Raw genomic sequence first — 16,531 nt, 5'->3', positions numbered from 1 at the left:
GGAAGGTGTGCAGAAGGTGCGTGCGCGTGTGTGTAGCTGTGTTCAGTCAGTGGTGCTGCTGTTGGTCGTGGCAGTCCACAGTGGAGCATCCCTGAAGGTGAGTGAGTGCTGCTGCTGCTGACATGTAGCCTGGTACCACATCACAGGTGACAACTCCCCGCACTTGAAGTAAATGTTACACACGCCTTGTGAGGTCTTATTTTTTTCTCCCTCTCTCTCTTTCTTTGTAAGAAAGGCTTCCTACTGGCTACGCCCTGATCCACTTATACTGAATGTGATTTAAATTTAGATTTTTTTTAGAAATAAAATATATATATATTTGGGTGCCAAATCCATCAAATTCACGTTTATCATATTATTGTTTTTTTTTTTATTAATATTATTATTCAGAGGCATCTATATAAAGCTTTTCAGTGACACCCATTGGGTCTTAAGCGGACTAGACTTGTTATCAGTCTGTCTTGACTTCCCCTATTTATTTCCAGATGCCACCTCATTATTTACATTTACTGTTTGCAGAATGACGGTAAGTGTTGTCAAGCGCGCGCTGAGTGGATTTTTCAAACCTCTCTTTTTTTTTCTCATTGTTGAGAGATGAGCTGTGGGACACGAAGTCTGAGCTGTGTGTTGTCAGAATCCCATCTAATCTGCATGTTTGTTTCTTAAACAGGGCATGTTCGCTTATCCCCCCTTCTTTTTCTGCAAATCGACAGGAGATGCAACCCGGGAGAAGTGCAATAAAACAAACTCTTGCTCTCAAAGGTGTGCGCGGCTTTGTACCGGCGCGTTTTGCCTGTTAGCTGCACATCCTCTGTCTTTTCATCTGTCAGTTATTCCCCCTCATGTTTTGTCATTTGCTCTGTATATTCATTTGTCGCCTGGATTTTTTTTTCCTCCTCAATGCCTGCATACACCCGAGGTTGTAATTAAATTTCTCCCTCAGTGCGACAAAAGAAAGAAAGAAAAAAGGATTGTTTTCTTTTTCTTTTCTTTTTTTGTTCTGAGATGCGTTTGATTACTGGTGTGATGTTGAGACAGTCTGTGCAGCTCTTGGAGACGTGTGCGTCCTGAGAGCAAGGTGGGGATGTGATCTTTCAGTAGCCACAATAGATTCATAAATAAAATATAAAATAGTATAGAAAAATACTTAAATGAATCAACCAAAAAAGAAGGCCTTATAAGGGGGTCTGGAAGTCAAGTTGGCTTTTGCTACTGTTCTTTATCTTTCAGAGGAAAGAAAAAAAGAGTCCGTCAAACTGTAAAAGGCCCGTGAACCTAGACCTGACAGATAATCCTGCGATATGTACATCTAAAGATATCACAATACATTGAACAGAGACGCTTCTGACAGCTTGAATTGATGCAGAAATTTTAAAAAATGAGACTAATTTTAAAAGTTTGTGATTTTTCTCAATTCCCTACTATTATTTTATTTTTATCTGGCTGCTTATTATTGTTGATTATCGGTTTCAGTGGAGCCACTTTGTGCAAAACGGCTGATATGTTTCTCCTCCTGGCTTTCAGGACGAAACGAACAGCGCCCCCTACTGTTCAGTGGTGAAGGTACACATTGGAGTCAGCACATAAAAGCTCATAGGCCCAGTGGTTAGTAAACAGTTTTTAATCCCATAGAGCCGTTTCACACCCCTCTACGTGATTACAAGGATACAGTCACACCCGTAAATAGATTTACTTCCTGTGTTAATGGTTGCCAAACGTTTATTAGCTGCTATTATTTTATTATTATTACTATTTTTGTGGTAAAAGTCTAAGAAATAAAATACAATTTAAAAAATAAATAATGAAATAAAAAAGATTGAATCAGCGTGGGTGAAAGTGCATGTTTAAGAGGAAAGCGGTTCCAGCAGCCCGGGTGTAATATGATGGATCACTACAGACACTTCCGCCCCAAAACAGACACGTTAAAGATCAGATTTTCTTTTTTTTTTTTCGACAATTGATTCTTTGGCTTCACCCGAACTGCTGTCTGAATCGTCATTTCTGGCTCATATTCTACATTTCTCCCCTCATCCAAATCAAAATCTCTGCGCTCCTATAGGGCTTGTCAAGCCTCCAGTTTAGTGATGTAAAAGGAGAAGAAGAAGAGGGGGAGAAAAAAAAGGAGGTCAGGCTGAGCCCGGCGGGATACAGGGCAGCTGCTCCCAGACCAGTTTCCCCCATCACACCTACTGCAGCTCCAGTTCTAAAGGCATTTGGTTGGCGGAGTAATTAATAGGAAATAATGATGTTGCCTTAGGTGCCGCATCACCTCCGAGGACGACGTGTTGACTGCATTATTAATCTCCTTACTGTAAATGACACATTGATGCTGATACTTATTTAAATTCATGTGAGAGAGGTGCTCAACTGAACTAATAGGTGAAGCGATAGAAGAAAAATTGCACAACTTAATTAATTAAAATACCAAAACAGGGCTGAGCTCTTGTAAGCGTTTTTTAATTGTGTTTCTTCCTCTGTTTTAAAATGTTAAATTATAAAGTATAAATCGTAGCCTATTATTGACATGTTTCATGTCAGAAACCAAGATTATGCCTCATTTCTCCATAATAATATTTGAAAAACAAAACACAAAACCCTGGGAACTACTGCAGATATTGTAATCGCGCCATAATGCACTTGTCTGCCCAATTAGCTGAAACAATTACTGCAACTTTGACTTTAATTACGTCTCAATTTGAAGCCTCGCTGCTGGTCTATAATTCAGTGATTAAAACCCTCTTTTGCTTCAGTGCCTTTAGGGCAGCGCATGATTAGGACCTGTCAGCTGCTGGAGTGAACGGAGCCAGCCATGCGTGTTGTGCAACATGACCCGCTGTTGTTAAACCTTGTCAACATATTAACCTGAATTCCCCAGTCATTATGGACAGAATTGGCTACATATGAAGAAAAAAATGTACACATATGTATGTGTAATTGAAAAAGAAAAAAAAAAACGAAGGATGGTATTTTTCTCTAAACAGGGACGTGACGTCACGAGTGTCCCAAGGCCTGTTTTATGAAAATAAAAAGAATGAAAAGTAGCGCACGCTGGCTAAGACTTGGGCACACAGAATGAAAGTATATCCGTTTTTGTTAGCTATATGTCGACTTTAGACCGCAGATGATTATCCAGTGAATTGCATTTAGTTTCATTATGCTGGTAAAAGTAGTCGCTAAAATCAAGAGTCATTGGAGATCCGATCATTATATGTAGACAAACAAAAATAAAGAGGTTTGACAAGAGGAGAAAGACTGCTTTGGGAGGGCAAAAAGGTTCATCTGAAGCACATTTGATCCTTGTCAAAATATATTGATTCATGTTCTTTCAAGAGACAGTTGATGTCTTCCTTAATTTCTGACTGGCCATCTGGACTGACTGATGAAAGCCGACTCTTGTTTTCTTTGTAGGTGAAGAGCTAATGTGTCAGAAAGTCAATAAGTATGGAAAATGATTAATACCTGTAAATACAAAGATTTGGCAAATTTCCTTTTGAGACCATTCACAAAGCCGAAAAAACATGGGTATTCCAATGCTCATGCCTAACATAAGCTATATTTATATTGCATAGAGTAGGTGAAATTTGGATAAGTTTGCAGGAGTGTCCAGGCAGCTGCAGTGGATGCAGACTGGGGCATAGGTTTTATGAATCTCCCCTCAGCCACAATCAGTGCAAGCGAGTTTCCTTTGGTGTATCCAGGGGTGAATAATTTATAGGAGGATAAAAGCATTTGTGGTTGAGAGCTAGACAGTCAGACAGTAGAAGGAGGCTGGCTGGGAATCACCCGCCTTCCTCCCCAGCACCACCACCCCCACCTATCAACCCCTACACATCCACCCAAACCCAGCTCACCCCCTCTGCCACGTGGTGGCCTTGCACGATACCTCCTCGGACGGCTGCTTGAAGTGCAAATCTGTGTTCCAACTTGTTCCCGGTGCCTGTCAGCATGTTTTCCTCTTGTCAGCAGCGATTGAGTGTGGGCCCGTGTCACCCTTGTACCGCCGCTGTAACAGGATCATTGACAGGCCAGTGACACTGCCCAACCAGATAATGGAAACCTATTGATTTTTCTTCTCCTTTTTCTTCTTTTTTCTTTTTTTTACACAGACAATATGTGGCACTTCTAAATAACTGGCCAAAGGAACAGGTCATGATCAATGCTCCTGACCTTTGATTCACTGCTGCTACAGACACTGAAAAAATATATATATTTATTTATAAAAGCGTAGCTAATAAAAAAGTCCTTCTGGTTGATGCATACTCTTTCGGGATACTGCCGTACTCATCATAAAAATTGAAGTAATTGAAGGGGGTTTTTTATGCTGCCCCTGATTTTGATTTGCTAAATTGACAGAAACTGTTACCTCTGAATTAAATGCGTGTTTCGCTCTCTGTACAGGGTTAGTGCTTGCAGTTTTAATGGTGAAATCTCCAGAGAGGAGGCCCCTTTGATACCCATGGAAATGATAAGCATGCATTGGCTGCCTACCATTGGACCCAGTTGGCAGATGGCGAGCAGGTCCTGCAACAACACATTTCTTTTTGTCAGCCTTGTCCCCCTCTCTTGCTCTCTCTCTCTTTCTCTCTCCAGCCAGTGGGATAATGAAAAGCCCAATTCTGGTCATGGCTAACTCAATCTCATTATAATCTCTCCTTTTTTTTTATTCATTCAGCCCCTTGGGATGCTGTCTGCCAGCGATGTGGCTTTCAACCTCCAGAGAGAACATCTTTTGAAACAGCCAGGAGACCTAATGAAGTCACAGAGTGGCACAATTATTTCCCAAAGAAGGAGTATTAATGTACTTCAAAATTCCCTCCGGAGAAGCATGATGACAATTGGTTTGTACAGCTTTGATCGCTGCTTTAAATACTGCCCAAGATAAACTGCAGGGTTAGCCCCCTTTGCCACTGGTAAGTAGAAAACCCAGAAGTGGCTATCAAGCATTAGAAACATCAAATACCCAGCCAGTACTGCTACAAAACACTGGAGTTTAAAATAGCACATAGCCCTAAAATTACTTTCTGTTGGGAATAATGGTGCAAAATGACACTGAAATGTGCATCTTTCACCCAACTGAATTGCAACAAATTTTGTTAAACATAACAAATAAAATCAGGTTGTGTGTTGTGGGGAAGGGGCTGATTCATTATCACATAAGACACCTTTAGACAGCTGAAAGCGGCAACTCCAGCTGCTGCTGCTAAAAGTTGCATCTGTGCTCTGTAATCAAAGAGACTTTTCTTTGAAATTAGAATTATGACGTTTTTGTCAAAAAAAAAAATGCTGTGGTGTTTGAGGTTGTTTACGCCACCACTTTCAGGGCAGATTAAACAGATTAATACATGATAAACACCAATCAACCTTAAACTCTACTCCATTAAATCCACTACAAATTCATATTTTGCCTTTATTTAGATCATATCTTTATTATTTTTCCTCTACATCTTCCAAACAAAGTGACACCAGCACTCAGATTTTCTTTTGTCTGAATGTGAATCTCGTTGTAGCTGAAGATCTGTAAGGCAATGGCCATCCTGCACTAACACAAACAATGAATTTTCTGCTGTCTGAATGTAAAAGACATCACTTACTATATACTGTAAAATATTTCCACTCACAGATTTCAAAGGCACTGCAGGTTTGAAGCAGCAAGAGAAAGTCATTTAAACTCGCATCTGGCTTCACTGTTGTTATATTCATGCATGGCTGAAGCTAGCAAAATATTCATTTACTTCCATAAATATATAATTGACTTTAAAATAGATGTAGCAGAACATTAATGGGGAAAAGGGGATGAACAGCAGGACAACTGTGTTTTTTGAGTTTCTATGAAGAGCTTTAATGTTTACTCACTAACTTTGGATGTTTGTGGCCCATTAAGCAGCACATATTAGTTGTAAAATAAAGTCTAAAAACCAGTTGCAGCTGCGACACAAACCCCAGTGCAACAAATGTCTCATGCCACCACTGACCCCACTACTACTAAATACCACCTTTGTCACTTCTACCTTGCTTTTATTTGTTATCTGTGCCAACATCATAATTTAACGAGGTTATAACAGCCTGCTAGTGAGCAGGAGACAGAGAAGGCTGTCTGCTTGCCAAATCTACTGGAGTGATAATATCTGAAAACTGCCATTTAATAGGCTAATGGCACCAGTGTTTGGGTCTTACAAGCACTGGTTCTGCTTTTTGGTTACAAACAAACCAGCCAATCATTTTAATCATTTGTTTCTCATAAAGGCAAATAAAGACATCTTCAGCCTTTGTTCTGTGCAAAACTCTGTTTAAAATGTATCTGAAAGAGAAAGCCCTTTTTAAATATGAATCTGAACATGTTGGCTTGATCTCACTTTTTTATGCTGCACACGTCTCTTGTGTCTAATCAACTCTGTTTCTGATTTACAATAAGATGGCGATATTCATTTAACATGCATTTTTTTACTATTCCCAGTCCAGGAGAGAGATCTTTCTAAGGGGGCGGAGGGTGGAGCAGCTGCTGCAAGAGGTGACACATAGGAAGACATTGCTTTTATTGACAATGGCAGAGAGAAGTAAACGTTCAAAGGTGTGTTTGCACTTCACTAGAGCCAATGCTGACAATACTCATTGGCACAAGAACAAAAAAGACTTCTCCATGTATAGTGAAAAATTGCAGCTGAACAAAGAGGTGGAAAATGATAAAGGAACAGTGACCAATGCCTGAGTGACAGAATGCTGTCACCAAGGCCTGCTATGTTATGAACCTTCTTTCAGGAGTCTGTTTTCAACAACGCAAGTGGTTATCCTTCAAGCTTACAGTTTTACACCAAGAAATTTCCTTTTTCTCTCTCTTTGCCCTGGATTATGTTTCCCTGCTGAGGCACAGCAGAGGAAAAGAAACACAAAACAGACATCGTGTTATTTTCAGAAAAACTTGGAATATATTTTTACATTGGAAGTCGAGTATGGATTTCAATCACCCACACTCAGATTGCCTTAGGACTTCTTCCAGCCAGCAATGTTTGTTTCAGTGTGCAAATGTGCACCTGCCTGTTGATCTACGATTCAGCTAAGGTTTATTAATTAACATATCTTTTCAACAGCATATTGTGTGATAAACACCATTTTATTGTAAATGAAGTCTCTTGTTTACCCTAATCTCACCTTGCTCAATTATCCACATGTTCGTTAAACCTTTTGCTCAGTCCATCATAATTGCTGCTGTAAATAATGCCAGTGCAACTGAGAGGAGTCAGATGCTCCTCTAAGCATGGTATCACATCATACACGATCTTTTCATCAGATTAAAAAGATCTTGAAAAACGTCACTAATGTAATTTGGCACAGCATCAACAAATAAGCATGTGTTTAATTCCTTAAATTTACAACACTTCTTTCATATCACATATGCTCTATACAAATATTTGCATGCAAGTTTCATCAGAATTGTATGAATATTTGATTGCAGAAGATATAATCCAAGTCAAATTGGAATTCTTAAATTGATTTAACAACATGTATTAATACAAAGCTAAACTGTACAACATGTTAGGATGCTATATCTGCAGTTTTTAATATTCAAAATAGGCAAGTTAATGCATAAAATAGTTATCCTTTCATGGCATTTGGTTGTAAAACCAGAGCAAGCATTTGCTTGATTTTGCTGAATCTAAATTTCTGAATTTTAAATATACTATTTGTTGGCTTTTAATATAGTATAAATCAAAAGTGTTACAATTGAGGTAAGTGCTTTGGCAATAGGTTCAGCCAGACTAGATCACGCACGACAAAGCCTTAGCTGTTCTTAAAATATACAATGTAGAGAATACAGTTATGAAAATGTACTAAGAAAAAGGTAAATTAATACCTTTTACTGAAAGGACCTGGCAAAAGTACTTATTCACATGCTGAAATACCTAAACTTATCTTAGCGCATAGCCAGAAGTCCTGTCATGCAAAATAAGTGATATTTGGATAACAGGTAATGTTCATAGTATTTCCAGTACTTGTTGTCTTTAAACTGTTAAGTATGAATTTTAAGTGTGACGTCTCTAATTACAACACATTTCCACTGAACCAAAGACAGCACCTTTGGAAACACAGAGCTAATCATAGAAAATATTATACCTTTTGTTACAACTAAAGAGGGTTTTTCATGAAAAGCTGTTGTTGTGCCTAACAATGAGAATCAGATTTCAGAAATTAAGCTGAATGTTGAAGGTTAAAGCAAAGAACAAATGATGACAGAACAAGCTGTCCCAACGTCTTGAATGTCATTTGGATTAAGAAGAATTCTGTCTCTGATGCAGGTACACAAAGGTGAAATTGTACAAAGCATCCACAAACTAATGACACTCTGTACTGTGTGTACAAGTAGAGCAACAGTTTCACTGAATTTTATCTCTGAAAGAAAATGAAACATGAAACACATTCAAATTCTTGTCTATTTTTACAGTTCTCCTTCTAACTAATGCTCCTTCTAAATTTTTGTGTTATGATGAAAACCTTCTTACAAAAATCTGATTTTTAAGCAGCTGTTTTGTTGAATTAACAAGGCACTTATATAAAGACAAAAAAAGATTTTTGGTAAATCCACACTACTAGATCACTCAAACATTTTTGGAACATACATATTGTTGCGCATAATTTATATTGCAGTCAAAAAACAGGAATCCTATTAGTCGTATTAGCTGAGGCAAAGTGTTGCATTAAAATATGCTATAATAAAGTTTTTGCGAATATACAGAAAATTTATACTATATAGTAGCCTGGATTACTAAAATACTTCTATCCAGAAACATGCTGGTATAGATATATATAGATATATATAGATATATCTATATATCTATATATCTAGAGGGAGAAAGAGAGCGAGAGAGAGAAATAGATAGATCTGGAGGGATCTGGAAGTAAAACTACCCAGTTTCTGGGTCCTCGTGAGACATGCTTAGTTGTATTTTCTGATGAAGAGCTAAAACCTCTACCATCCCTCTCCCTGAGTGGGGTACGCTGGTGTGTAGAAGGTGCCTCTGTAAATGCCTGATCCAGTCCTCCTGAATGGAAAAGGGACCATGAAAAACTAGGTCGCAGAATCTGTAGAGATACAGCAAAAGAAACTGTCAGTGTTTCTAGGCTTCATGCATTTCTTCTAACGTCTTCTAACTAAGATGTAGTTTTATTCATTCTATACATTGTAATCAAAGATTCTCATGTTTTCCAGTCTTTTCCATTACTGTATAAAATTCACTGAGGCTTCAAAATGGCATTGTTAGAGACATGGGCACTTTGGCACTTTAACTAATAGAAGTTACTAAACCATGGCTGTGTTTGTAACTTGACCTTTGGAGCATAAGCTCACTATCACTGTTATGCTGATGACACTCAGTCTTATCTACCTGTTACACTTGACACTCACTATATTTTAAGAACCTCTTTGACTGCTTGGATGATCTTAAGTTCCTGGACGTTCCTACATTTCCTTCAGCTAAATGATAGCAAAACGGACATTATTTTATTTGCTGTCCCCCAAGCTCCACAGATATCTTAACTAATACATTCAGTCCATCTCCATAAAAGTTAGATCTAACTGAATTACCAGGTATATGCAGCAAGTTTAAGCTAAATGCATTCTCAAAGCCAAACAGCTTCTCTGAGTGACTCCTTCTGGCCCAAAAGAGCAATATGGTAATTACTATTAAGTAAAGTTGAGGTGTCCAGGACTTTTCAAACCATTGGGTGACATCATGGTGTGCAATTTTAATATACAATCATACAGTCATAAAATTGGGTGCAGACAAATTGCTTGCAACCACCAAACATGCAAATGTCAATATTCCAACTTGTCCTTTATACATCTGACGGTTTAACCATTGTTTTGTTGAAATGCTGTCTATGTAGCCTTTCTTTTACCTGCAGGTCAGTGTGCACATCTCAGTATTCAGTGAAGGCAAATTATTCTTTTTGAGCCCCGGCCTCAGTCTTGGTTTCTTCTTCCTAAAATCATAGTCTAGAAAATAAAGCATCAGAATTCTTTATCTCAAGAAATACATCAGTTTATCCTTGACAGGAACTTCTAAATGCACATTTTGCAATGTTTTGTCTCTAAATACAGCAAATATCATCTGTTTTTTGTTTTACTTCAACAGAAATTACCTGCTTCTTCAAAAATTGCAATCCTCTTCCTGTGTGCATTTGCTTGAATATGACCAGGAAGCTGGGAAACAGTGGGGAAGGTGCCATCACACTGAATATAAATCTTTTTTGAGTCACATTCCCCTGAAAAATAAAATAAATGATGTTAGTGTATTTTACATTTCCCTAATATTTAGGTTATATATTCATTTTAATACAGTTTAGCCTGTACATGATACCATATGTGACAAATCCACGTTTCCAAACATTAGAAGTTGAATATTTAAGAAGAAATATAGAATATATTTGAGTTCATGCAGTAATTTTATTATCAGATAAACTGTTAGTCCCAGTGTGCGCTAAAGTCTTCTTCCACCTGGCTGCATTCTAAGCATCTTATTTGCACTCTCCTGTTTGGAAAGTGTTACTGGTAAAGTTTAACACAATCTTGTGTCTTCAGGGGGACTTTTTTCACATACAATTCACCACCTCTAGGGAGTCACGAAGGATTCCTAAACTACACACACAGAGACACACACACAAAAAAATCACAGATATATTCATTTTACAGGAAAACTGGCAACAATGCTGCTGTACACTAGACTGCATGTTAACAATTAATGATATCTGGCATAGTTCAGTAGATATCCCAAACGATCTTTCAAAAATTAAAGAACCTGATTTTACTTTTCACTGTATTTGTATGTCAAAGAAAAATATCCCAAAAATGTGAGTAAAACAAATATCAATGAAAAGGTTTTTAATTCATAAGTCATGATTTGAGAGTCATCTTGACCTTGAGGTGAGAAGAAATGAACTCGGTGGTGCATTTACGTTAATACCCAAATGTTATTCTACAAATTGCAATCAAATCAGTCTTTAGGACAGAAGACATGGGAAAAAACATCTTTGGGAAGTACACTGCAGCTTTGAAATCTTTATCAACCTCCTCCTTAGTACCTCACTGAAAGTTTGATTTGGACAGACATTAAACAAAATTGTGGATTCGTGGATGATGGGCTTGTGACTCAACATCAAGAGGATTTCATGTTTGTTTAATATGAACTTCAAAAGCACTTTGGTGGCATTCTATGCAGAGAATGTGTTTTTCCCACAAATCAAATGACTGTGACCAATTCTCACACTGTTTAACTGTATTCTGTCGACACTAAACACGTTATCTGGGATGAGACATGGTAAATTTGTAATAAAATATGAATTAAAATCTGAAGTCTGAGAATTAGTAGACTTCAATGCAAGTGAACAAAGCAGCTCAAAAGCAGGACACACACTGATTTTAAAAGATATGAAGTTGTTGATATGGAGGTGGTTATGTTTTATGCAAACCTACCATTTGCCTGAGTCAACATGCTATTGCTCTACTGATAATTAATTGAGAAATAAAAAGAAAGCAACCAACCTCAATATTTATTCTAAGAAAAAACAATTAAAATGCAACAATAAATTACACTTAATGATATAATAGCTTGCATACAGTAGCTAGTCCTACACATGATCTATTAAATGCATGATAATGGGTCATACCTCAATTTTTTTTAAATGTTTTTTTAAGCTTTGGCTGGTTTTGCATAACATTTAAAAAACGATGTATTTTATATAACGCTTCTAAAACCATTGTCTAAATTGTCTGCTACACTTTATATAGTATATATTCAACCCACACCTAAGACTATTTGGAAATAATATTACTGTATGTTAACTAATGTCCAGCCACAACTTCACACATTATTGGCTGTCCAAATCTAGACTAAAAGATTCCATACCATGAGTCCAGTTTGGTTTCCGACTGGTCATCTCTGTTTCTTTGGTCATCTCACAGATCATCCTGGTTGCATACGCTTCCTGGCTCACTGCAAGCTCCACACTTTCCTGTTTGGCTTTGAGGAGTTCAACTAAAGTGCTTGATGAGGCTGTAGTGCCTCTTTCTGCTTCCCCCTGTAGCTTCTTCCTTTCTGAGAGGTGTTTACACACAAAGCTTTTCATTATGGGATGCAGACTCCTTTTGACATGTTGGAGTTTCCCTGGGATGCTTGTGTGCATCAGGAACAGGCCATTGCTGCAGATGAACTTCTGAGAGGCTAAAGGTCGTGAGGAGAACCGACTCTTAGTCAGAAGGTTGTTCCAATGTTCCGTTTTGTTCTGTAGCAATTCATTTAGTACGCACAGTGGAGACTTACTGCTGCTGGTAACCTTTGTACCTATTCGTTTCAGGTGTCCCCTCACATGGTTAGAGATGCCAGTTTTGCTATCAAAACATTCCAAACACACAGGACACGCGTGTTGTCCTCGAGTTTCTGGCTTAACAGCTGCAATATAAGAAAAGTATGTCACAATTAAAAGGACAGAAAAAACAATTTTTAGTGTATATTTTGGAATGTGAAACTTTATAGATATAGATTTTCTTTAGCTGTTTTTATATGTAAGTCATATAATAGACCCTGCCCATCACAGAAATACCAAATCGTAAACCCTATACCATATCCTTAAAATGCCACTGTGAAATGGTTGTGGAGCTTTGAAGAACTTTGACTTCTATCAAGTAATTAACTAAGGCTTCTATAGAGAGGTCCCACTGACTAAGATTATAGATGCTTGCTCCAACACATCCCTGGCTCCATGTTTTTTTAAATGCAAAATGATTTTCTAACCAAGTTACAAAATGTAGGCCCCTTATTCATCTGTTGATAGCATTTAAGGACATACAGAAGATATCTGATAGGTGGCACACTTACACTAAAATTCTACAGTATGTGCAGACACCTAAAATTTTACAGGCCTTAGCTTGACTGCTAGGCTATAATGAGACAATCGGTGTTAGGGATATTTGTTTTGGCACACAGTCCATTCAGACTCTGTTCGTATTTACCTACCAGTTTCAGTTGTTAAAATAATCGTACCTTTTTTTCTCATGCCAGTAGAAATCTTTCTGCGGATTCTTGGCTGATAATCCCACAACGCCACTTGTTCCGGTGAAACCATGTGCCGGGCATTATAGCTCACCCCAGCTCTGTGAAGATGTCCTCGCACGTGATTGGACAGACCCACTCCGGACTCAAACGTGGCAGGACAGTAAGGACAGGGCTTATGTTTTACTGATGATGTGGGGGACATATCAAAACTATCACTTGGAGATGTAATAGGCAATTCTGTGGAATCATCACTCACTGTCGTTTCAATGTGCTCCTCTTTGATTATGAGCTGTTCTATGTCACTGCAGTCTTCATCTCCATCATCTTCAACCTTGAGTGCGTGGGGGCTTTGGTGTTTGGCTGTAAAGCTCTGCCTCTTTTTCAAATACCTCCGAGCATATGAGTTCCTTTCATTCTCGCTGCTTTCCAAGAAGCTGCCTGTAGCTTCGCTGGTGTCATCACTGAAGTTATCATCACCCTCACAGCCTTTCTTTAACTCCCTAACTGCACGCTGTTTCTTAAGCCTCTGGCTAAGCCCAGGCAATATATTACCATTCATTCTTTCAGTAGTGTTATGCAAAGGTGTAGTCATTTTTCCCATTGATGGAGAATTTTGGCTTACTTGTACTTGTAAACTCCCGTTTACGGGGTCATTTTTGCTTCCCTGACAGAACATCTGGTCCAATTTAAGCTTCCTGGCTGTAAAAGCAGCGGCTGTAGGACGGTTTGCCAGCTTTAAGCTGCCAAAAGCCCTGCGGTCATTGTTTTCAGCATCTTCTTGTTCACAGGTGAGATCAGTTTCCACATCCAATTTTTCTGCTGGTTGTAAGAGTAACTTTCCATGCTTGTCGATTCTCCACAAATATGGTGACAGCATGCTTTTAGTGCAGCTGGCATTGGGTTTAAACTGAAGAGAATTTACAGTGTTGTCAATAGTTTTTTGAATGTGAATATCCCCCTTTTCAGTGGAACAGTCGAGTTTTTCCTTTAAAGTAGATTTAAATAGATTTGGTTTACATCGGGCCATTGTTTTATATTTGCCAACATATGGCATTTCAGAATGTTTTCCTAATACTACTTTGTCTCTCTTTGTGAAAAAACTCATTTTACACTGAAACGGAACATGTTGTGCTCCCTCTGCATCATTAGTATGACTCATTTTCCAGTTTTGAGGCTGGTGTGTGTTGAGGTGTGCGACATGTAAGTGTGCTACGAGTGCCTGCCGTGTCAAGGAAATGTAATTACACTCCTCACAAAAGTAGTAGTGCTTCAGATTATCATGTGTTTTGGTACCCTGGACAAAGACTTTTTGGCAGTTACAACCAAACGTGCACCGAGAGCACGGCACTGCGGTGGCCCCGTCTTCAAATTCAGTCTTTTTGAGACCTTCGATTTCCTCCATAAGTTTTTCCAGCCTATCTTGGTGAATAATGATGTGCCTCATGAGGGAGTTGCTATCACAGAACAAAAGCCCACACTCTCCGCATATAAAGGGCTGTGAATCATTCTCACTGTTCACCTGATTATGCTTGCCTAAATGATACATCATATGTCTATGGAAATGTCTTTTTTCCTTGAAATTAACATTGCATATTGTGCATGAAAAGAAAAGTGAATCTCGTTCAAGTTGCTCTGCCTTCAACTGTTCCACTTTTGGACTAACACAGTTTTCATCTTCAGGGTCATTTTCCTCATTACAGCCTCCCTGCGCTGTGCTATAAATATGGCTCTCGGAGTCTAAAGCTATGTTCCGAGAAAGGTCTTTGAATGGCATAACTGAATATTTAATGTCAGATTGTGTACCCAAAAATTCATCTTTGTTGCCAGTGTCAACACTTTCAACATCATTACCACTGCAGAAATGTCTGTAGCTGTTGTTAACCTTTTCAAGACAGCCTAACATGCTTTTCGTGTGTGTATTGTGCTTCTTGTCTCTTTGGGGCATCACTTTGGTCTCCAGCCTTCTGTCATTGTGCAAAAAGCATTTTCTTGTTGAATCCCACCTGATTACTTCAGTATTATCATAATCATCCAAGGAGACTCCAGACCGTTCCATGTCCCGTGGAGATCTTGTTTTTATTGTCTGTTTTGTCAAAGGTTGGCTAATGTGCATTTGCTCTGCACTGTCACCTGACAGCGTGGAATAGGCCAGTTTAGACTCATTCTCCTCCGAGTGAGACAGTGGCGTGTTGACACCTGGCTGTGTGGCCGGTGTTTTTACGTCGGGTCCCACTGTGTTCTTCCAAGCGTCTGATTGAAGCTCACTAGGTGGTGGTAACACCTCGGGGCTCGTGTCCTTCTCCGCTTGCCACGCGGCATCCAGGACACTGTTGGATAAAACAGTGCCTTTGTTCAGGACACAGTGTACCTCTGAGTTGGGGTGTGAACCAGGTCCATTAACAAGTGCTCCTGAAGGCAATGAATTGCCTGCATGGGGAACAGCAGGGACACTGCTGTATACAAATGGATTCGGCTGGGTTCCATTTAAAGGGTTTTCGTGTTCATCTGAGGACAGACCTGCAGCATTGTTCTTCGGGGAGAATGTGTGAGTCTGTAATGGCTCCCGAGTACGACCTGGGCTGTCAGACACTGATTCCACGTCTTTGTCCTCTTGCGCATTCAGCTTCAGATCAGACATAGCAGCGATACTTTCTGAAATATAAAGAAGAACAAAATTATTCGGTGAACTTTGAGCGAGTCAAATAAAGCGTGCAACGTCTTATACATATCTAAACGTACACACAGTATAAATAGAAAAAGATAACTCTTGTACATAATATAGTAAAATTTAATTCTTTTTCTCTCATTCTCACTGACAATGTGGTGTTGTTGAAAAAATCTTTTTTTTTTCCTTTTGGGCTATTCCCACTGCTCTGTAAAATGAGAGTGGTATTATTCTGTGCCGCATTATGATTTTCCAACACCCTCTTTCGCCACCTCTATTCACAACAAACCCTGCTGTTAGCCTTGAATACCCTGGTGAGGATGCTTAATTATGTGAGCGTACCTCTGGGATACAACCTTCCTGCTTCTCCACCTAAAGTTCTCAGTCGCCTGCTAAAATTGACCAATTTCCATGGGAACAAAGTACACCTCCAATGAGATCATATTGCGTCTTATCACTCTGTGATGGTGCCAACACAGATCCCAGCATGAGACTGTTGTTACTTGAATCCTGACAAATTGGCAGGCACACAATCTGTCTGAAATACAAACACAGACTCACACAAAGAAAACATACACTTTGGCACATACACGTGGACAGGCATACAAATTCGTTTAAGAGCGGCTGATTTTAAAGCACAGTTACTCCATATTTATTTGGACAGTATGAAACCAGATAGTTTTGAGCTATTAAACATAACTACAACTAAAAATGTGCATTTTGGATCTTATAACAGATTATATTTCGCTGTCCAGAGCAGATTTAGTCTCAAACATATGCTCGGTGGATTTGACATCCAGGGCTGGTCGCTCTCTACAGGAAG

The 16,531-nt window shown here is 38.9% G+C and overlaps 1 protein-coding gene across 4 annotated transcripts in view; it reads right to left on the bottom strand.

The window, feature by feature from the left end:
• Positions 1-5,699: 5,699 nt before the first annotated feature.
• znf644b (zinc finger protein 644b) overlaps positions 5,700-16,531 on the bottom strand; it is a 24,962-nt gene continuing 14,130 nt past the window's right edge. The window contains exons 1-6 of one of the 4 annotated variants that reach the window (XM_005451167.4): positions 16,051-16,221; positions 13,032-15,695; positions 11,898-12,440; positions 10,135-10,257; positions 9,892-9,988; positions 5,700-9,075 (exon numbers count right to left, since the gene is read on the bottom strand). In XM_005451167.4, coding sequence (XP_005451224.1) covers positions 8,898-9,075; positions 9,892-9,988; positions 10,135-10,257; positions 11,898-12,440; positions 13,032-15,681 — 3,591 coding nt within the window. In that variant the 5' untranslated portion in view covers positions 15,682-15,695; positions 16,051-16,221 and the 3' untranslated portion in view covers positions 5,700-8,897. Of the gene's footprint in view, positions 9,076-9,891; positions 9,989-10,134; positions 10,258-11,897; positions 12,441-13,031; positions 15,696-16,050; positions 16,222-16,531 lie in introns of those variants that run through there. The other 3 variants (XM_005451168.4, XM_019352242.2, XM_005451166.4) reach the window with 3 other exon arrangements.

The sequence above is a fragment of the Oreochromis niloticus genome, linkage group LG23, assembly GCF_001858045.2.
Source record: "Oreochromis niloticus isolate F11D_XX linkage group LG23, O_niloticus_UMD_NMBU, whole genome shotgun sequence".
NCBI classification, from domain to species: Eukaryota; Metazoa; Chordata; class Actinopteri; order Cichliformes; family Cichlidae; genus Oreochromis; species Oreochromis niloticus.
This window is presented reverse-complemented; position numbering and strand designations above follow the sequence as displayed.